Source organism: Ambystoma mexicanum, chromosome 3q, assembly GCF_040938575.1.
Source record: "Ambystoma mexicanum isolate Mex_15411 chromosome 3q, UKY_AmexF1_1, whole genome shotgun sequence".
NCBI classification, from domain to species: domain Eukaryota; kingdom Metazoa; phylum Chordata; class Amphibia; order Caudata; family Ambystomatidae; genus Ambystoma; species Ambystoma mexicanum.
This window is the reverse complement of record NC_090926.1, coordinates 808,260,611-808,283,187: the sequence shown is the minus strand read 5'-3', so window position 1 is coordinate 808,283,187 and position 22,577 is coordinate 808,260,611. Positions and strand designations below refer to the sequence as shown.

General features: G+C 44.8%; 1 protein-coding gene across 12 annotated transcripts in view; it reads right to left on the bottom strand.

The window, feature by feature from the left end:
- Window positions 1–22,577, bottom strand: part of CACNA1G (calcium voltage-gated channel subunit alpha1 G) — a 1,457,373-nt gene that overhangs the window by 302,475 nt on the left and 1,132,321 nt on the right. For 11 of the 12 annotated variants that reach the window (XM_069654906.1, XM_069654897.1, XM_069654896.1 and 8 more), the window contains one exon: window positions 2,260–2,444. In XM_069654906.1, coding sequence (XP_069511007.1) covers window positions 2,260–2,444 — 185 coding nt within the window. The remainder of the gene's footprint in view (window positions 1–2,259; window positions 2,445–22,577) is intronic. The other variant, XM_069654900.1, reaches the window with a different exon arrangement.

The following is a 22,577-nucleotide window of genomic DNA, read 5'->3' as shown; positions in this document are numbered from 1 at the left end:
CCTTTGTCAGTTGTTAGTATAGACTAAGAGAAGGCAGTCAACCATTTTTTTGTATGTAAATTCCTCTGGTATGCTTTACATAAGATTTGCTTTCTGGTGATATTTTTAAGAGCAATGTAAGACCTCCAAACATTAAACTGGAGGTTCGGTGAGTTTTGGTCAATTTAGTAAAGGCTTTCAGATATCCACAGGAGCGCATCAGGGATGCCCACTTTCACAAACCTCTTTGCCCTTTATGTGGAGCTATTGGCAGAGTAGTTAAGAAAGAATACAGGCTGCCAGGCTTTACAATCAATTGCTTGTGCATCCAAAGTATTTTTTTCCCAGATGATATCCTGAAATATCTATCATTTCGTTGGCTTATTAGCACACATGATTGCAAGACGTCAGGCACTGGGAAAGTATTTACTCATTTTCATCTAAAATGATGTTATCAAATAAATCTAAAATAGTTGAATGTTTAGATCTGGACCGAAGAACTCCAAGCGATGAGTGAATTCTAGTTTCTGATATTCATAAATACAAATATTGGTAAATTTAAAGTCACTTTTCAAATTGATTCTTAGACCACTTATTTCCATTATATTGAAGGATTTTCAATAATCAAATAGTATTCATTTCTTATTATAGGACAGGATAAATCTGGTTGAGGTGGTTATTCTTCCACAATTCATTTTTTTGCTCCATTGTGTATTGTGCATAAAATTGATATTTTAAAATGAATCTGAGTTTTTAAATTGCTACAGATGTCATGAGAGAGAAAAATCCACCCTAATCATTGGTGCCATGCAGAACAATGTATTCCCCTGCTCTGTGTGACTGCCACATGCAAGTAGAGAAAACACCCAACACATAGGCAGCTTATCAGAATGGAATCTGTGTGTGCAACATATTCTGCATGTTTAGATTCACCCTTATGACGCAGCTGCCTGCAGAATGCTTCATGAATAATCATGAACCTATGGCATGTGAAAATATAGCTGGAAAATCACGCCTGTAAAAATGTGCAAACTAACTACTATTCTACTGTTCTTAAATTTGACATTGAAAATTGTATTCCGCTTATATTAGTACCCGGCCAGGGTCAATCAGATTGTTACAATGCATTTGATTGGGTCTCGCTGGGTCTCTACCCGGCCAGGAAAGACTTAGAGAATTATTTTCTGTTCTTCCCTGTCTGCCATGGAAATGGAGAAGAGACTACGTGTAGTGCCTCCTCCCCATTCCATGGTGGGCATTTTGTTTGTTTACTTTTTTCTATTTTTTTAATGGTCGCCATGGAAAGGGAGAAGGAACTACTTGTATTGGCCATGGTGGCCATTTTATTTTTATTTATTTCTTGAGTTGCGAAATGGTTTGCACACCGTTTCAGAACTCGAGAAAAAATGCCATTAGTACCGCCGTCCAACGTGCTGGGGTACTAATAGCAATAGAAACCTCGGAGGGGGCATTACCCAACTGGTATTATCCAACTGGTAATGACCCCTCCTCAGGTTCTTTTGCTTAAATGGGACCCAAATGACCCTAAGGATCCTAAGGGAATTCATAGATTTGGTGACATTATAGGCCTCAATTGTTTTTGCAGAAGAAATCATACCCTGCATTAAATCTGAATAGACCACAATATATGAATTATGTGAGAACATATTCAATAAGATTTTGCATATGATAGGACATGTAATACATTCTACAGTGTTGGGATTTCCTTTGGGGTTGAGCCCAAGAGGTCACCCAGAAAACAAGAATTCATTTTTACATTGAATTCTTTTGCAGGGTTTCCTGTAGTAATCATAATGCAAGGAAGGCAACCTCTATAGGGAAGAGGCTAAAAAATGTACGCGTGCAAAGATGCAAAGGCACTTTACTCCTGTGCCTGCGCGTGTGTGGATTTCACCTCCTAAATCGACGGTTCACATCAGGGACATATGAGGACTAGGAGGGATTGGCAGGGGGTGGAAGGGACCTGCCACCTGACCCCTCCCACAGTCCAAACTCAAGTATTGAGCACATTTAGGACTCTTTAACATGCATTGGCAACTAAACGCATTATTCAAAATAATTTTAAATGACCTAACTACTTTGTTATGTATTTTCTTTTTCTTAGTTTGTATGCATGTAGTATATATGTATAATGCATATGTGAAGTTGTTGCTTAAAGATAATGTATACAATAAATAACTTTAAAAAGAAATCACAATAGACCGTCAGGCGCCGGTCAGTGCCAGACAGGCCGGCATGGATGAGTTGTTTAGCACCTACCGGTGACCTGAGTTCGTAGGCGTGAGGGTCGGTGGATACACTGCTGCCCCTGCGCGACTCACAATCCTGCCCCGCGTCTCCCAGGAGGGTGCTCTTCGGCATCGGCATGGGGGTGGCGGCTGTGTGGATAATAAGAGGTGGAGTGAGGCTATTCTTCATCTCTGGCTGACTGTTTCGTGGGGTCACTGTGAAAGCAACATGGACAACATGGGTAGTGCTCAGATTAGCTCAGTAGTGTCTTTGGAAGCAGGCATACTGTGAAAGGCAGACAATGGGACTTACACTACAGGAAATGCAGACATTGGGGCTGGCACTTCCGGAAAGGCAGAAAGCAGGTGTCACTCCAGTATCTCACTTTATCAAAACATGCAGCAGATCTGATAGTTAAACATGCTATTCAATTACAATGTTCGATGTGATTATATTTTAAAACCTACAGGAAACAAACAAATCTAGAACAAAAACAATATTGCTCAAGCAGAAAGAATACACATTTAAACTCAGAGCATGCTAGTTGCTAGCTATCAGAGCAAGGTAGCGCAAGACTGGGGCAGTCCAGCCACTCTCCATGAGCAGCAATTCATGAACTCCCAAACAAACATGTTGCAATAAAGAAAGAGTGATCTCTGTTCTGCTAGTCCTAAATACCCCAATGCCGTATCTTGCCCTTTAATGTAACATGTGCCAGGGCCTTCAGAACGAACATGTAAGTTCTCTTATCAAGCCAGGTATGATGCTGATCTGGTTCGATGGTAACCAGCCTCTGAAGGGATGCATTGTCCTCAGTGGACCTTCCATTGGGACCCTTCCTGTTTGCATACGGAACATACCATTACCACCTCACCCCATTTCTGCTGCACAGTTATGAGGGCTTCCCCCTGCTCAAAATGCTCATTTGCCTCCTAAGTATCAATATATATTTACAAATCGAAAATTCTAAGGCAGAATTGGTACTTCATCCGGACGAGGTTCTCTGTGGGCCAAAATTCATATATAAATATATTATAGTTAAGGTGAGTATCGAGATAGCTAGGAAACCCAAAGAATGAACTGCTAATAACATGTAACGTGACTCGCATGACGGATTTGGCTGAGATTTTGCAAACACAAGATTTGTCACCACCCCTCCATCCCTCCTTCACCTCCCAGACTGGACATTTTGGGAAAGATCCATTAGAAAATAAAAAAAGTTATTAAGAAAGTAAAAGAACGCTGCAGCGCACAGCCAAAACCGCTGGATGAAATTGGATCATGTGCGAAACAAATTGGGCACGAAGCAGTGACTCGATTTTTGGGAGGGTCTGGGGCTATTCCGTCCAGTAGTTGTTAAAATATTTGACGAAGAAGGGGGTGCCCCCTTCTCCTAAAATTATAGCTATATCTCCCATGGTGTTTTGCAGCAGAGAGTCTGACAGGATTTTCAGAAATTAAAAAGCAGCCATTATTCCCAAAAATATACTGCTAATAAATTTTGACTTGCTGGATGGATTTTGATGAAATTCTAAACACATAAAGTTTGTCAAGGGCCTCCCCCAAACCTCAAATTTAGGGAGCAATACATTATAAAAAGAAAACAAAATACCACAGTTTTAGTTTTCAGCCCATTCATTTTCCCATAGAGAAAAAGTGCAGTTTTTTTTAACAGCTGTAGCTTGAAAACGGCTGGGCAGATTTGGACCAAATAAAAAGCAACTTCGGTACAAACTGTTAAATTACATTTCTTGACTGGTTGGGGGTAAATCCATCCAGTAGTTTTAAAAATAGTTTACAGAGAACATGTTGGCCCATGCCTTAAAACATTTATATCTGTGTTGGTGCTTTTCAACAGAGAGGCTGAGGCTGAGATAGGCTTATAACTTATGACTTGCTGGCTGGATTTGGATGACATTTTCTAAACCAAGGTTGCTGTCAAGCCCTCCCCCTCCCCAAATTGGAAATATTGGGAACAATTCACCAAAAAATGAAAATGTTATTAAGAAAATGTAAATATACAGTTTTCAGCCTACTCCCATTCGTTTTCACATAGAGAAAAAGAGAAGATTTGAAGCAGCCATAGCGTGCAATTCGATTGGCAGATTTGGACCAAATAAGAAACAATATGGGCGCAAAGCATTGACCTAATTTCCTTGACTGGTTTGGGGTAAATCCATCCGGTAGTTTTAAAAATATTTGACAGATAACGGAGTGCCCCTGCTCCTTAAAACCTTTACATCAGTCTTGGTGCTCTGCAGCAGAGGCTGAGAGAGGCTAATAGAATTTCTGGGAGGGGACAGTGGTTATTACATCCTGTAGTTGTTAGAATATTTGATGGAGAAGGGGTTGCCCCTTCTAACCAAAATTAAAGCTACATATATGTCCCACAATGCATCAGCAAGGCTTTTCAAAAATGAAAAGGCCGCCTTTTTTTTGGCTTGATGCAAGAGATAACCACATTTATAACTGATATAACTGGTGTTAGCCGAAAACGAAAAGTGAAAAAAATGCCATTTGGAGGAGGAAAAAGGATGAAATGGCATCATACTAGAGGTGGGGAGGGGGAAAGAGGACACCATTTGAAACTGGGAAGTTGTGGGGGGGGAGCTGCAGACCAAGTTCAGAGCTCACACGTTTTCGCATAACCAGGGTAATCTGGCGGGATAACCGCTGTTATGATAGAAAATTATATCAGGAATGAAAGCGTGTCAGATGAAAGGCCAGGAAGACGGCTAGGGAGTGAAAAAGAACTTGAGGGGGATAGGGGAGCATGGCATGAGGGGGGCACTTGCTGAGTGCCTGGGCAGGAAGATAAGAGTTTTGGATTTAGCACGCTTTTGATGGATAACCGCAGTTATTTGTGTGTGTTTATAGATAACTGCGGTTTTCTGCAGTACATTGATAACCACGGTTATGGGGAAAACGGCTTTTAAAGAAAGAGAGTTAAAATGGGTATTAAGGCAAAAAAAGGAGGCATTTTACATCCACAGTGAGGTGGCTGGTAATGGGTGGGGCAAATGCTATGGCTACTTTAAGGAACCGAATGGTACAATATGGAAAGTTGACAAAGGCCATGGCTAGTGGGCCCCAATGAAAGCTAGTGGGCAACATGTCAAGGGCCACTTCGAAAGACTGTGGCCACTGGCCATGGCCACAGGCCATGGCTAATGTCCCTAAAATAAACCTCGTGGTGTGGCCATGGCCAAAGGCCATGGCTAGTGGGCCTGTTTAGGAAACCTACTGCAGCAACATGAAGAGTGGCTACGGCCAAGGGCCGTGGCTAGTGGAACCGGAAGACAACTATTGGGGCAACACATACAGGGGCCACAGCCAAAGGCCAGGTCCAGTGGTCATGAGTGAAGCCATGGCTAATGAGCAGGAAAGAAAGGTAGTGCTTTAAAAGAAGATGCAGTGGGCACAGCCGAAAGCCCTGGCTAGTGGTACCCGAAATACATGTATAGTGGCCACGGCCAAATGGTGTGGCCACCTAGTGGGTCCAAAAGGAAGATATTTGGGGCACATGTACAGTGGACAGGGCCTAAGATCATGGCCTCTGTCTATGGGCGAAGGCCAAGTCTTGTGGCCCGTAAACAAACGATGGTATAACAAAACCCTTGAATTCACTGAAAAACCCTTATTTAAGGTGCAGTTAAGTTGTTCAGATTTAACGCAACAAAACGCTTGAAATTCAGCAGATGTGGGAAGTCATGTCCAGCTTAACTCTGCATGTGCAGGGACTGGTCATTACTGAGAAGCGGCAGGTGCATAAGTCGTATGTTGTGTTTTTTCAACATCACAGCAAAGTTGGTTTTATTTAGGATTTTAAAAATGGGCAAAGTTCATCTGCGGGGATACAATAATGTGTCATGCTTCTAAAGTGAACATAGAATCAATCTTATAACTTAGAGAATGTGAAAGGAATTTGGGAAAAGGGAATATGCTGGAATTTTAGTTAGGCTAAAAATCAGGTCTTTTTTTATAGAAAATAGTTTGCGCAGTCCAGCTGGCGTGACACTTCTGACATGTCAAAACACACAAGACCGAGTTCAATGCTGCAACACTGTCTGTGTTGTGACTTTCTGCATAGCAAAGAAGGCCAAAAACACCTGCCTTCCAATATTTAGGCAAACACAATGTGAAAGGTTTGCTGGAGTGCTCGTTGGCAGATAGACTGCGCTGGGCATCCATTGGCTAAAGTCCCTTATGAAGATCAATTGACTGTGTTCCCGCGCGGCTACACGTAAATCCTACTATTGTGTAGAAGGAAATTACAACTTTAGCGAGGACAGGAACAGAGACGCGCTGTTCGTTTCCAAGTGCTGCTTTTAGTTGCCTTTCAGATCCATTCCCTGCGAGAAAGTAGACGTGCCGGCCATATTGGCTCTGGCAATCATCCATTTTGCTATGGCAGTGCACAAGCAACGGGGCGTTCAGGTGTGAAACCCCCAAATTATCTTCTACAAAAACCTACTGTGTGGGAGTGAGCCTTTATATAGTGCACTGCTGATGCAAGAAACCACAGCTCAGCCGTAGACCCCCTGCCACGGGGCGATCACACCCAAAAGGCTGAGTGGACTCGCTTTGATAACATTGTATTTCTGGTCTGGAGAAGGATACATATAAGATGAGTGATACACAACATGTTAACACATGTCAAAAAACTAACAACTACATGCCCAATAAGCACTACCTCTGTGCAGCTTAGTATTACCTAACCTGCGATTTAACCAGAGTAAAGTGTGTATCCTATAATGTGAAGAAAAAGGAGAGGAGAGAGATCGACAAAGACCAACCCTCAACCCACATTCCCAACAACCAGAACATGGCTCGCCATTTTGGAAAAGGCACCGTGGGTTCCAAATCCTTCTAGTGCATTAAATATCCCAAATGTCACCAATATGTTCCCAGTCAGGCATACAAATATGTCAGTCAGGGCTGTTCAGACCCTTACCTACTCTTGCAAGCCTCCTGACTATACTGCCCGACAGGTTAATGCAAGATCAGCTCACAGGGGGATGCGCTGAGCTTAACAGCTCGGCCTCAGCGCATGATCTTGAATGTCCCTTGAGATGATTGGTAGACCGTCCAGCAACTGATATTTACATAACACAAAATCAGACAGCTTATACTTAAATCTTAGGTTATTATTTATTGTGTCTAGCACTGGCCCTAAACAGAGGTTGTGGAGCACCTTACAAAGTTCAAAAAGGAGACGGTGTAAAAGAAAATAGAAAATGTTAAGCTCAGAATAGGAATATTAGGATAGACAGAGGATAGCCTGGGAGGTGGTCTGGTTGGTTAGCTGCAGGCAAAGAGGGAGTTTTTGAGGTTTTTTTCAGAAGGTGATGATGGAAGGTGCAGCATGGACGTTGGGGTGGGAGGGTTTTCCGGGCTCTGGGTGCCCAATGGGTGAAGGCTTGTTTTTGTGTAAGGGTTTGCTTGCAGAGTGGAATGTGCAGGAGATTTTGGTTGTCTTGTCTGATGTTTGTGTGAGTGATGGGTTTCAGTTTTTGGTGAAGGTAGAATACTGTTTTGAGGGGGATGGCTTTGTATATAATGCAGACTCTTTTGAAATCTACTCCCTGTGGTATAGAGAGCCGGTGGAACTGGCAGAGAGCAGGGTTGGTGCAGGCTGTGACTTACTAATGGATTCTCTATGGCATGTAGGGGGCAAAAGGTCCTGTTGTGGAGTCCAGTGACGATAGCATTGCAGTAGTTCCGCTTGGACAGAACTAGTGCTTGGACTGTGGTGCAGAAGTCCTTAGGGAGAAGGTTGTGTTTTATCTTGCACAAGAGGTGTAGCCATAGGCTGCATGTTTTCATGATGCTATGTGGTGCGTGAAGGATAGGCAGGAGTCAATGTTGATGATTATGCCTAGGGACTTGACAGGTGTGGATAGGGATGTGTGCGGGTTGTCGGAGGTGAGTTATTTGATCTAGTGGGTGAGGTCACATTTGAGCCTGGCTGGGCAGATCAGGGCATATTCTGTTTTGGTTGAAAGTCAATGTCCAACAACAAATTGTTTGTCCGCCATCTTCAATTATAACAATCCAAGCAGAAAGCCAGCTTTGCCAGTACAACTTCTTCTTATTCTGTCTAATTACTGGCAGGCCCAACTATACAGAATAGTTACATGAACCATAATAGACAGATACTTCTTCCAGATCTTAATCGCACATGAGACAGCAGCAGGAATCAATTAATTTCCAAGCTTTTTATTTATTGACAAAAGTGGTCCTAATGCAGTGTTTCGCCAACTCCTCCTGTTCTGATATACTCTGGATCATTTCTACCTTAGGCTTTCATCCAACAGTGAATTGAAGGCATGTTGAAAGCCTTTGGTGAGCCTTAAAGCTTGTGTACATCTTCAAAATTAATTTTTCAGCCTTGCTTTACCCACTAACCATGCCCCAAAGAAAGGCACAGAAGACATGGCAAGTCTATTTCAAGACCAAAGCCTTCACAAATCATAGAAGAGCAGTAACATGCAAAGGATGACCCGGTAGCATCACCATTTTGGTTGCATCTGTGCACTCTCACAAAAGTAACTGAAGAAGTTTCCATATCTTGATATCGTCTGTACCCCCTTCAAATATCAGACTCGCTTCTACAGTTCGGGAAGGAGCTCAAGACCTTATGATTCACACAAAGGCTCCTACCTCAGACCCAGGCCCACACACCCTCTACTCCCCACCCTACCTGAGACTGGGTGATCTGAGCCCCACTGTTTCCTCCCCTGGTTGCTGGTAGATCCCCTGCTGAAGAATTGACCACCTTCCCCCTTATGTGTTTTAACTCCCCACTCCTTTGCTTCTCTGCCCCCTAACCTTGTTCTCCTCCTATGATAGTTAAGTGCTCCATTGCATCTCAAAACTATGTCCGCATTCAATAAATCTCCTAGTAATACAAATAATGATTGTAATAATAATGCAATATATTGGAAGGAGGCAAGAACTGGTTGACGTTTCTGGTCAGAATGGATCAGAAAATGAGGTCGCATTTCTGGGAAGGTTTAACGACTATCTCTTTCTATTCCGTTCAATATATGGGTGAAGTGTACCTTAGGGGTGCCTATACACTGAAGATTATTTCAGACTCCAAGGGAACCCTACACGTCGGAAGGCACTATTCTTTGGATGTCATGGCTCTTGCAAGTGTGTTGTGTTTTACTTTGACCTTAAGGCAAATGCTGGATAATTACAAAAAGCCTCATGAACGGTCAAGGTAAGCGAGGATAGCAGTGCAAGAATAGCACACCCGAGAGGCCTAGGGCAGTGGTGCCTGCTCACCCGCACTGATAAAATGTGCCCTTTCCAGAGGAGCATAGAACACACACAGATGATTAATGTCTTTACGGGGGGGGGGGCGTCGGCGGGGTGGGGGGCACTTAAATTGATTGTGCAATTTTTGACAAAACTAAAACAATACTTGAAGGTAAAGGGGTCCAAAGGAACGAACAGAAGTTAGAGATTTTGCCCTATTGCACTATGATGACCACACAATGGCTGCTGAACCCCAAAGAGAAAGAAGCAGCCACAAGCAACCTCGCCGGCTTTACATGATAATACACATTCAGAAGCCAAGGGAGCGCTACAAGGAATGTATTAGATATAAGGCCCTGAGGGAGGCAAACATTGAAAATACACAGGGCTTGGAAGAAAGCACCCCAAATACAAGAACTGAGTTGTGGTCAGATGTGGCATAATAGCATTGGGATCTCATTGTTTTGACAGAACAAGGGGCAGCAATGTGAGATAATGTATAACTTCTAGCCACTCCTGTCCAAGCTTAAATGGATGTTCCTAATACCTGTGACCTCTGCTGGTCGGAATGTGGGGAACATGGCATGTTCAAAGCTGTGCATCCTCTAGCAGGACATTTCCATGTATCACGGGTGTGCCAGGAATTGTATCAGACCCAGGTGTATTGCATTGCGCACTGGTGATCTTCAGCGTGATAGTCTATGGAAGAAGCAGAAGTTCATACTTAATCAATTCCTGCTGGTGGCCAAATTGATAACATTCACACAGTGGAAGTGAAACTAAACACTATGGTTTCATAGGCGCTTCAGTAAGTGTGGAAAATAATGGCAATAGGAAAATAACCTCTGTGGTGAACAACCGCAATCCAGTTTCCTTGAATGCTTGGAAACCATGGATACATTTTGTCACAAGCAAAAATTCTGAAATGACCCCAAAGACTCAAAAGGCCTCATTCCGAGCTTGGCAGAAAACCCGCCAGTGCCACTAGCGGGTTTACGCCAACTCGGAAACACTGAATCCGCCGCCTGACTTCCCGGCGCCACAGGCACAATACAAGTCCCGACGCTGCGGGAAGTCACACGGTAGATTCAGTAACTACCCATTCCCGTGGAGTCCAATAGGAGTGGGGAGACGGAAGCACCGGCACCGTTGCTAACGTGAAAAGTCTGCCTGCAGGGGCTACTATGCCCGGCAGGTCTGACACTGCCTGGCACAACGGCCCCTGCAGGCAGACTCGTAGTGTGGCGGTCCCGAAACAAGGGTGCAGGTAAGTTTCGCACCACCACACCCGGAATGAGGCAGAAACACTGGAACTTGTTTATGTGGGTGTAGCAGGGCTCTGCATGGTCAGGAGGCTCAGAAAGGTCAGTGAGTGCCCTTTACTTGGAGAAGACATACACGTGTTATCTTAATCTTCAGGAAGAAGTGTTCAAGCTCTGATGGTGGCATGCTTGCCTTTTCCAAAAACCCATTGGGCCTCATTCTGACTCTGGCGGTAGACGTGTCGGTAAATACCGGCACGGCTGCTGCCGGAGTCATGAATTTTCCGGCACCCGGGAATGGGCAATTATTGGGGCATTACATCCCCAGCAGACCCAGTAATTGCCCATTCCTGGGCGCCGGAAAATATTACTCCCCATTCCCATTTGAGTCCCATTGGATTCAATGGGAATGGGTAGGACGGATGCACCGGCACCATTCGTGAATGGTGCTGTTGCATCCGTCAAGGTCTGCAAGGGTGCCATTCCGCCCGCCAGGTTTCCATTGTTTTCGGACGGGCAAACTTGTAATGAGGCCCATTGTATATGATAAGGTGGGGGGGGGAGAAGCATAGGGGGTACGAAGTTTGGAATATTTGAAAACATGGGACATCAGTACCCCTTCAGACATTGAATTCTTTTTTTCTAGTCTCAATATCAGGAAAGTAAGGATTAGAGATATGCTGGGAGGTCCTGCATTATGCATGAGTGCCCTGATTGTTAGGCTAGCTAATGAAATAGGATGCACAGAACAACTGTATATAGAATACGTGCATTGCCCTAATACATAAACTCACCTAGTGAAGGGGGAGGGTTGCCATTTGAGGGTCTCCTCCCAATTTGACTTAACCTGGCCTGCAAATATTCCAAGGGGCCTCCCTTACAAGGTTTGGCGGCCCAACAATATACTCAAGACCCTTAGGCATTTTCCGCCCCACCTCCAACTTGAGGTAGAATTTGGAACCCACCTTTACCCTCAATATAAACAGAAGAAATACAATTTGTGTTGCAAAAAAAACTACTGTTAGAAATCAGTATGTTATCTGTTTCTATAGTGAGTGGGCTACTGGAATTACGGTTCAATAAATATTGTTTATAACAGTGGTGGGCCCATGACAGATATATCATGTGTTCATTGTCTAGTGCAAGGTCTTCAGCACTACAAGACCCTTAGGCATTTTCCGCCCCACCTCAAACTTGAGGTAGAATTTGGAACCCACATTTACCCTCAATATAAACAGAAGAAATACAATTTGTGTTGCAAACAACTACTGTTAGAAAACAGTATGTTATCTGTTTCTATAGTGAGTGGGCTACTGGAATTACGGTTCAATAAATATTGTTTATAACAGCGGGGGGCCCATGACAGATACATTATGTGTTCATTGTCTAGTGCAAGGTCTTCAGCACTACAAATCAAAAAACAAAATTCTAGTGCAGGGGAGACCTCAGGCTGCAAATGGTTAACATGCTTTTACTAGCAGGTGGTGTATTCACACTGGAAATTCATAAAATATGTATTTCTAGAATGTACAGGCTCTATCCAAGAAATCAGACGCATTGGCAATATTTCTTTTCAATTTCCCAAGTGCTCATCTACCATGAAGTGGGACTAAAATTGAGGGAGTGCAGCGGTCTGGGTACTGTTGGAGAGTAAGGGGCTGTGCCATTGCAATTGATTTACACCTCACATTGATTTACTTATCGTTGATTTAGAAGGGGCCAGCTGCGATATGTAGTGGATATGGGGTGGGAGGAGTGGGGGGGGGGACACAGTGGGACAACCAGAGGCCATTCAAAGTTATTGGGGCATTCAGACCATATAATTGCAGTGGCCAATGTGAGGGGAGAGGAGAAGGTAAGGGGTTGTAAAACAAGTGAAAAAAAGCAGAATAATAGGGCGATCGTGGCCAAGTGCAGATGGCCAAGAATTGCAGTAAGTGTAGGCACACTCTTGGATAGACGTGACTGAGCCATTAGAGGGTTGGAAGGTACAGGACAGTTTAAACTCTTAGTCCCAAGTTAAATGATCCCTCTCTTTTCGACAGCTCGGTAGACTTGTTATAAAAGGTGAGTTTAGAGCCTTCAGAATTTCAAGCGGCATTCCCTAGAATGTACGTTCCTGTGAGGAATTCGACCATCCGCACAGTGGGTGGGCACTCACATGGGTTTTTACAACATGTTTAAATAAAATTGAGTGGTGGTAGATCAACTTCTGGAAAATATGTGGGACTAACCCGCACACATTTTGCTATGCTCACTGCATGACATATGTTTATGTTTATGTTTAACATTTGTATAGCGCAACCAGGTACCCTGAGGCTTAAGGGTGCTGTGAAACGTAAAACAGAACAAAGACAACAAAAAAAGTAGCCAAATCTGGGAATGGCTCTAGAACTGAAATCATACAGAAGCAAAATCAGGCGTGAGTAAGCAGGATACTATGCGAAGAGTGCAGTTTTCAACCCCTTCTTAAATATTTCCGTAGAAGAGGTGGTCCTTAATATGGATGCAAGAAAATTCCATTTATGGGGGGCTGCCGAAATGAATGCTGAGTCCCTGGATTTTTTTGTCTTCAAGCGTGGCATAGCCAGGGTATTAGAATCGTCCGAACGAAGGGACCTGTTGTTTTTTACCGTAACTAATTCTTTAAGGTAAAGTGGCATGACTCCATGTATGCATTTATGTGTGATAAGGAGGAGCCTGCACACAACCCTGGCCTGCACAGGTAACCAGTGTAAACTTCGCCGTGCTTCAGATACATGGTCTCTTTTAGATAGACCTTTCACTACTCTAACTGCACCATTCTGAATGTCCTGTAATCGATGAACGTCAGAAAGCGGCAACCCAACGAGGAGACTACAACAATAATCGATCTTAGTTCCAATTACAGCCCTTGCCAGTGTTTTGGAGTTTGATTCTGTGATGAAAGGCCTAAGACAGCGAAACAACATGAGAAAGTATGAGGCTGATGAAACAAGACTGTTCACTTGGGCATTCATATTTAGATTTTTGTCAAGATAAATGCCGAGGGTTTTTACCTTGCTCTTAACCTCAATGTGGCAGCTGTCTATAAGAAAAGACTTCTAGCCAGGTCCTAACTTCTCTAGTTTGGACTCTGTGCCAACAAGTAGAAACTCTGTCTTGGAGCCATTAATGGCTAAGCCATTCAACACCATCCAGTCCTGAATTGTTTTGTAAATTTCATTGATTCTTTGTTCATCTTCCACATGGGAACCAGAAATGGGGATGATACATTGGGTGTCATCCGCATAATTTGCAAATATGATCCCCTCTTTCTCCAAAATCTGGAAGAAGGGGATCATGAATATATTATAGAAGCAAGGCGACACGCACGCTCCTTGTGGGACACCATACAGAAGTGTTGTCGGTTTTGCTTCGGCCGTGTCACTGGCCACTCTATTTTGTCAATTCTTCAGAAAGGAGTTAACCGAGTTTATTGCTTCATCCGAGAAGTTGGCATTCTTCTTTAGCCTTCTTTAGTATGGCATGGTCCACCAGGTCAAAGGCAGCCGACAAATCCAAAATCATGAGAGAGTTGTAGCCTCCATCCATCCTCTGAAGGAGATGGGATTTGAAGGCTAACAAGGCCTTCTCCGTGCCGTGATTCAAGCGAAACCCTGGCTGATATTTATGATAAATCTGATTATGCTCCAAAAAAGTGGCGATCTGATTATAGGCAACTCTGTCCAAGATCTTCAACAGAAAAGCAGTGTTAGAATTGGGCCTATAATTGGAGCCAGTGAGGGGACAGAGATTGGGCTTTTTTAGCAGTGGAGTAATCCACGCCTTTTTTATGTTGTCAGGGACTTCATTCGCCATAAGAGAGGCATTAACAAACTTGGTCAGAGCTGGAATAAGGACAGGGGCGCACTCTTTAATTATTAGTGAAGAGCACGGATCTCCTTTGCAGCTTGTACTTTTTAACTTGGAGATCACCTTGGCCAATTCTTGCTCTGAGATGGACTGAAAGCTGATTGTGGCTTGACCCTCCAATTTTTTGGTGGAGGGCAGAGGACTGTTCTCTAAAACCTGAGCTGATAAGTCAAGTTTCTTCAGCTTAATCCTCTCTCTAATTTTATCAAGTTTTTTAGATAAGGCAGATTGAATCTCCATACACCATGCCTCATCCTTAGTAAAGGTCCCTTGAACAGATCTGGGGGCTTGTGTCTGTTGTTTTAAGATTTTAAATAATTCCCGGCTGTCCGATTTAGCCTCTAAAATCCTAGTATCAAAAAACTCTTTCTTGGCTAGATAAATAGCTGCTTTATAGACTTTAGCAGCTTTTTTATAAGCATCTAGGTCCACCGAGTTTTTATTTTTGCGCCAAATATGTAGAAGATTGGTTTTCTTAGATGTAAGTGTTTGAAGTTCTTTATTAAACCATGCATTGCGTACCTCCGCTGGTACTGATTTATTTCTAAGTGGTGCTAAATTCTCTGTGATTGAACCAATCGCCTCCAAAAGGGTCGTGGACATTTCGTCTAGATTGTCCGTGTTGATAATCTGCTTGTTAAGGGCTGAAGCCCATTCTGCCAAGTGTGTAAGATTTAACTTCCTGCGATTACAAGTCTTAATAGATATTTTAAGGAGAGGAGCTCTCTTTTCGTAATAATCCATCTGAATTGAAAAGTGAATACAAAAATGATCAGACCAAGGGCATGCAAGCACCTGTTGATTAATGATGCTAAGGTTAAGAGTGGAAACCCAATCAAGCGTATGTCCTTTAATATGAGTAGGAGCTTGAATATGTTGAAGCATGTCAAGGGAGTCAAGGGTATTTTCCATAATCTTGGCTAGACCGTCAGTATACATACAGACCTTTGTACTCTGGGTGTACACCGCCTACAGGCGCAGTCCCCCTGTCCTATTTAGTTGGTATATGACAGGAGGAGTACATGATGCTTCTCTAGAAGGGGGAGGACCACACCTTCCCCCTGCCATGGCCATCTTGATTACCTAACGAAGGCGCCATGTATCCGCCCAGTCCTTTTGTTGGGCCATGCAGCTGGTGGCAGTGATTTGCATACTATTCATAGGGTAATTCAAACACGTCTACATGGGGCCTGGCTGCAGAAGCTAACAAAGTGAACAGGAAACCCCAACAAACTTTCATATGCAACTGTGTCAACCTCAAGCCAGCTCCCGCCCTCGGTAACTATTGCCAGTGAACTGTCATGTCTAGGACTGCATGTTTACAGTAGTCCTAACCACTGGGAGGCATTCATAAGGTTAGAGAAGTTGGTTTACAGAAGCCAGAGAGTCTTGTCTTGCTGCAGCTTCAAGGGAGAGCTGCTGCTTTAATCGGGAACCACACTGAGCACCATTAACCAGAGAGACCCTTTGATCCACAACAGACAGGAAGATGGGTGACACTTAGTATTACATATTTCCACCCCTTTACCTTATCTGTTGCAAACCACTCTGGTTATGGCCTCACCCATATAGGAGGTTGTTGGTGGGAACCCAGGATTGGTTAATTAAGCTAGGCATAGCCTACACCAATCCCTGTGGTCCAAATGGCTTTAAATAAAAGGCTGAGCCCCACTTTTGGCAGATCATCTGAGGATTTCACAAGGAGTAGCAAGAAGAAGTCATCATTGGACCCTGACTGAAGGTACAGTCTGCCTTACATCTTCCGCCAGTGAAGGAAGCCTGGGATTTCCAAAGAGGGAAGCAACTCCAGAACCGGTACCCAGCCAGCACACAGTGTGCTCTGCTAGGTTCTGCAGCAAGCTTCCTAGGTGGGAAGTGCCAGAAGCTCTCTGAACCTGAAATTAAAGACAAGGCAGCTGCCTGCAACACACTCCTCAGCTTTGGGCCCTCCGCCTTAAAGGACGACACAAGCCCAGTGAAGAAGCTAGGAGAAGTGCATCAATGAGCATCTTCCGATGTTCACCTTAAAGGACATTTTTGAGTCAGTCAATTTCCTCGCGCTGTAATCGACTGCAACAATGACTGTTGTTATGCTGCTGTCGCTTAAAGCCATCCAAGACGTCTAGACCAGTACTTCAGAACCTCTGACCAGCACTGAGACAATGTTTCCTGACCCTGAGCTGCGGTGTAGGCCAGCCTGCAGCCGTCCATGCAGCTTCACTTGCCGAACTGTTTTCTGCCTGACACCCGCAGCTAATTCCCTTCTTGAACTTTGTCACAGAAGCTGCAAAGCACCCTGAAACCGGCTAGACCCTGTTGAGCACCAAGAACACGTAGAAGCACAAGGTTCATTCTGATACTGTTCCTCTGGTCCTTCTCCGAAGGCCCCTGGAGGCATTGTAAGACCCATTGCTCCCTTTGTGCTGAAGCATTGCATCGGTCCACATACACAAATCCCTCCTGGGAATGATGTTGTCATGCATCCCATTCATTCCTCACTGCAGACTCCAGATTTGGCCTCCTTAGGAGTTCCTGAATGCCCATTGGAAACAGGTATTGTGGTCCTGGTAAGACAAGATACACTTCACACCATCCTTCCAACAAGCTCTCTAATAGTGGGGCCACCACCTCAACCTCACTCAGAACGCCTCCTTTCGTCTTCTGGCACATCAAGTCACAGTGACCATGGATGCATCCCTTAAAGGTTGGGAGTCCACACAGGGGATTTCCATGCCAGGGGTTTATGTTTACCTGAGGAAAAACACCTTGACATCAATGTTCTTGAGTAAAGAGCAGTGCTCTGGGCCCTGAAGTCTTTCAAACCTCAGCAGCAGAACAAGGTGGCTTCCATCTTCGCAGACACCAACATGTTCTATATCCACAAATAGGGTGGGACCCGCTCTCTAGTTCTATCTGCGGTGGCACAGGCACTCTGGAATTGGACACTGACAAAAGGCATGTATATATTTCCCTTCTACCTGCCAGGCATCCACATACAATAGCAGACTCACTCAGCCGGTAATTCAGGTCCTGCCACGAATGGGAGCTTCACCTAAGTCAAGTTCTCTATCTTTTATCCAAGTGGGGGCATCCAGACACTGATCTGTTTGCTACAGAAACCAACAAGAAATTATCTGTATTTGCAAGCCGGATTTCACCAGGAAAGTAGCCTGGGGGATGTGTTGTCATTCAGTGGGATGGTTTGTTCCTCTATGCCGCTCCCCTCAATCCTTCTGCTACCTCGAGTTGTCAGTATACTCAGACAGAGCAGCTGCAAGATGATTCTAGTGGTTCAAGCCTGGCAGCTGCAAATTTGGTACTCAGACCCACTGCACCTGTTAGTAACATCCTACATCAGGTTGCCTCCTCTACTCTACCTGCTTTCCAAGTAGGACGGGTCAGTTCTTCATCATGACCCTGTATTACTCAACTATACGGCCTGGCTCCTGCAGCCCTAGAGTCAAGAGACATTCTGCTACCCACAGAATGCAAAAGGATTCTAGTCAGGGCAAGAGCAGCATCCAAACTCTCCTGCTAGAAAAGTAAGTGGAAACAATTTACCATCTGGTGTGAAACTCAACACCTAAATGTGTTGCGCATTCAAGCTGTACAAGTCATGCTGTAGCTTCTGTCTTTAGCAGATTCCAGCCTGTCGCACTCGTCCATCACAGTGCATTCGACTGTCTTTTCACTCCATACATGTACTACGGGCCACTCTTCTCTGTGGTCTCAGAGATTGGTGAAAGAATTCCTTAATGGCCTGTTTTGTATCTTCTACCCTGCTCGGGCCCCAGCTCCAACGTGGGAACTCAACATTGTCCTCTCAATACCTATGGGCCCCCCTTTCCAGCCTCTACAAAGACCCACTTTGAAATTTCTCTCTTGGAGACAGCATTCCTAGTTTCCATCACTTCAGCCAGACGGGTCAGCAGACTGAAAGTCCTCTCCTGCAAACCTCCCTACCCGAGTTTTTACCAGTCTAAAGTGGTGTTGTGGGCACATTCGTCTTTCATGCCAAAGGTGCCTTTGGCATCCCACCTGAATGAACCCTTAAATCTGCCAATATTCTTTCGCTCTCCATCACCAGCAGAGCAATCCTTACACTGCTTTGATGTCTACCAAGCCCTCAAATTCTTTGTGGCTCTCACCAAGGAGTTCTGAAAATCAACGCAACTATTTGTTGCTTTTGGTCCTGTCACCAAAGGGCAACACCATTTCAAAGACTTCCATTGCAAGATAATTGTCTGCATGTATTTCCCACTGCCATCGTCCGGCCAACCGTTCCTTCCAGGAAGACCGACAGCACACTCGACAAGATCCAGGGCGTCTACTATGACTTTCATGTCCGGTGTTTCCCTGCTCGAGTTCTGCGGGGCAGCCACATGGGGGTCAATGCACACTTTCACAAGGTTTTACTGCATCGATAGGGCTTACATTGAGGAGTCCCGAGTTGGCCAGGCAGTGATTCAAAACCTGTTAACATGAGGTAGGTGTTGCAGTGGTGAGTTGTTTACTTCTACTGAGTTATGCCTACACCGTTTTTTGGTTGCATATATGTACTGCTGTATAATCTTATTCAAGAGCATGTGAATCCATGAAACACCCAATGCATGGATTCACATGCAACCCTTCCTCCCAACCCTCTCTGGATCTCCTTGGCTCATACTGCCACATTACCTGCAATGGCAAATATGACGATGGCTACCAGGGGAGGAGCTAAGGGGATCTGTCTAATTTGTTGGGGCCAGTATGATCCAAATATGATATGATATATGATATGGCATTTATAACGCGCCTTTTTCACAAGTGTTTCTAGGCACGACAAAACAAGGAGGGGGTAACACAGGGAGACAAAACAACGATCTTACTAGGCCTTGTGTTGTACAGATCACGCCAGTGCGGGGAAGAAGGAAGGGGAGAAGTGCCTGGGTGGGAGGGGAAGGGAGAAGTGCAGGTAAATCAATAAGTGCAGCCAGCAGGTTGCTCATAGGTGCAGAAGGAAGAAACTGCAAGGTTGCAGGAAAAGACCCTTAAGTGCTGGGGGATCCTGGAGGCATTTAGAGGACAACTGGACATGCAGGAGCCTGGGCCTGAGTTCAGAGGGTATCCAAGTGACCAGTGCGTGGACAGTCAGCTACATCAGCAGCGGAGAGGAAGAGAGAAAGCAGAACGAAAAGGAGGTTCTTGAGTTGCTTCCAGAACGAGAGGTGGGTTTGCACAAGTTTGAGAGAGGCAGGGAGGCTGTTCCAGAGGGAGGCCCCGGGCAAGGGGAGAGATCTGCCCCCAACTCTCTGCTTGGAGAAGCGTCTGACCCTCAGAGAGTTGGAGGTGGATACACGGAGAGCTCGAGAAGGAAGATGTTTTGGAAGACAAGGTTGGAGGTAGAATGGTCCCCGGCCCCAAAAATCCTTGTGAACGATGCAGAGGGTCTTGAACTTGATCGTTGGCACCACGGGTAGCCATTGAAGAGATTTCAGTGCTGGAGAGATACGATCCCTGGGCTTAAGGTCAAGGACAGGTCACCCAGTCCTGTTCTTGATAAGTTGTAAAGGTCGAAGAATAGAGGCATGCAGATTTAGAAAGAGGCTGTTGCAGTAGTCTAGCCTAGAGTGGACCAGAGCTCTGGAGACAGTGAGCTTCTGGGGGAAGTGAGAAAAGGTGGAATACCTGTGAGGAGGTGCAGCTGGTAGTTAGACTTCTTAGAGACATCAGATATGTGAGCAGAGAAGGAAAGGGTGGAGTCGAAGATGACACCAAGGTTCTTAGCCTCACAGGAAGGAGCAGGAAGAGGGCCCAGAGTGGGAGGCCAGAGAGAGAGAGGAAAGGGGGGAGCAAGTGTCCCAATGAGGAGGATCTCAGTCTTACTGGCATTAAGTCAGAGATCGTTGGCGGCACACCATTCTTGAATTGCGGCCAGACAGCCTGGTATGAGAGAAGAAGCAGAGGAGGCTGAGGGGAGCCTGAAATAGAGCTGGGTGTCATTGGCAAAACACTGAAAGTTGGAGCAGAAAGTAGCGATGCATTGGGCGAGAGGTGCCGGGTATTGGTTGAACAGCCAGGGTGAGAGGTTAGACCCCCGGGGGACACCACAAGTAGAGAGAGAGATATAGGAGAGGAAAGACCACAGTTGGACCTGAAAGGGTCAGTCCGTGAGAAAGGAGGTCAACCAGGCCAGGGCCTGATCAGTGATACCCAGGTTATCGTGGCAGCGTTTGAGCAGGATGGCATGGTTGACCGTGTCAAAAGCAGAGGACAGATCATGGAGAATGAGCACAGAAGGGAGATTATAGTCAAGATTGGAGAGCAGATCTTCACAGGTGTTCAGGAGAGCAGTTTCCGTGCTTCTGACAGCTCTGAAGCCAGACTGGTGGTCGTGGAGGAAACCAACAGATTCATTATGCAGATTAAGCTGGGAGATGGTCAGTTTTTCCAGTGGTTTGCCCAGGAAAGTTAGCCAGAGAGAAAGGGTCGGATCGGCTGAGGGCTTCTTTAGAAGGGGGTGCACAAGGGAGTGCTTGAGGGGGAGGGGAAAGTTCCAGTGGCAAAGGAGTGATTGCAGAAATTGGCCAAGGCTGGAGCGAGAGTGTTGATGTGGTCTTGATAGTTCTAGATGAGCAGGGGAGAACCTACTTTGATGAGACTTTCATAGATTGGACTTGTCTAGAAACATCATCAGGGGTTGACAGGAGAAAGGAGGAGCAGAGACGGCCCCAGACGGGGCAGGAGTGATGGAGGAGGAGGCAGAAGGGGTAGAGGAAGAGAGGGTGGACAGGATATAGAACTAAAGTGACAAGAACTTTAAAAGTTTAAAGGTAAACTGCTTTAATGTTACTGATAATTCTCAGTCTGACGATGGAATATTCACAGCATGTGAATCCATGAAAGATACACATGCTGGAGAACAGGAGTTACAGGTAAGTAACATATTCCTTTTTTTCTATTGAGTAACATGTAAATAAAATGCTTTCGCGTGCGGAAGGGTTGGCGGCACACCATTCTATAAGAGTTCAGGGTAGACAAAGGGTTGTAAATATAGTTAGGGGAAGGCTTCAAAATAAAGTAAGGATGATTGTGTAGGTTTAATTAGGGATGTAGGTCCTTGTTAGGGTTACAGCCTTGTACTGTTGTGTATTCCAAAATAGTTTTTTTGGCGACCTTATTACTGGCAACATTTTCACACTTTTCATTGAATGACATTTTGTAAAACAGATTTTTACTGATGACATTTTGACCTGAAGTGCTAATGCCACAAATGGCAGCGGGTAAAATAGAAAAATACTCAGATAGATTTTAGACTCCAGTATGGGATTTAATCCAGATTTGCCACTGTAAAGTAATTGGATATCTATGTACACTGCCCCAAAACGCTAAAACATTTGAGAAAAGCAAGCAAATAGTTCTATAATGAGCTCATTTCCATCGCGAAAAGTGCAGAAACCAGGAACATGAAGAGGGAAAATCTCAACCCACAAGCGACATACTGTTCAAATAGCACCAAGAGCCAACCACACAGATACCTTGCCCATTGCATTAAGTATAAAATCCCCACCATCCAATAAAACATTGAGATCAATGCTGGCCCTCAACATCACCACTCAAGGAACGTCCCAGACCAAAATCCCGCAGCTAGGCTCTGGGTGGCTAACTCACGAGTAAAGGGCTTCCCACAGGCATGGGAGCAAAGCACGCTTAGCAAGTACGAATATTGCAGCAGTCAGGACTCAGCCTTTCATCCCATTGAGGTTGATACAATGAATTGGGTAATAGGACCATATTTCATTGCAGTGCATGTTAGCAGGAGGAATCCGGCATGAAGTGTAGGACACACATGATCAGTATGTAATATTATCGGCTATGCTCCCAAGTGACATCGACCACTGAAAGCCGCAGTGGATCAATGCTCTTCATGCCCGGTGACCTTCATGG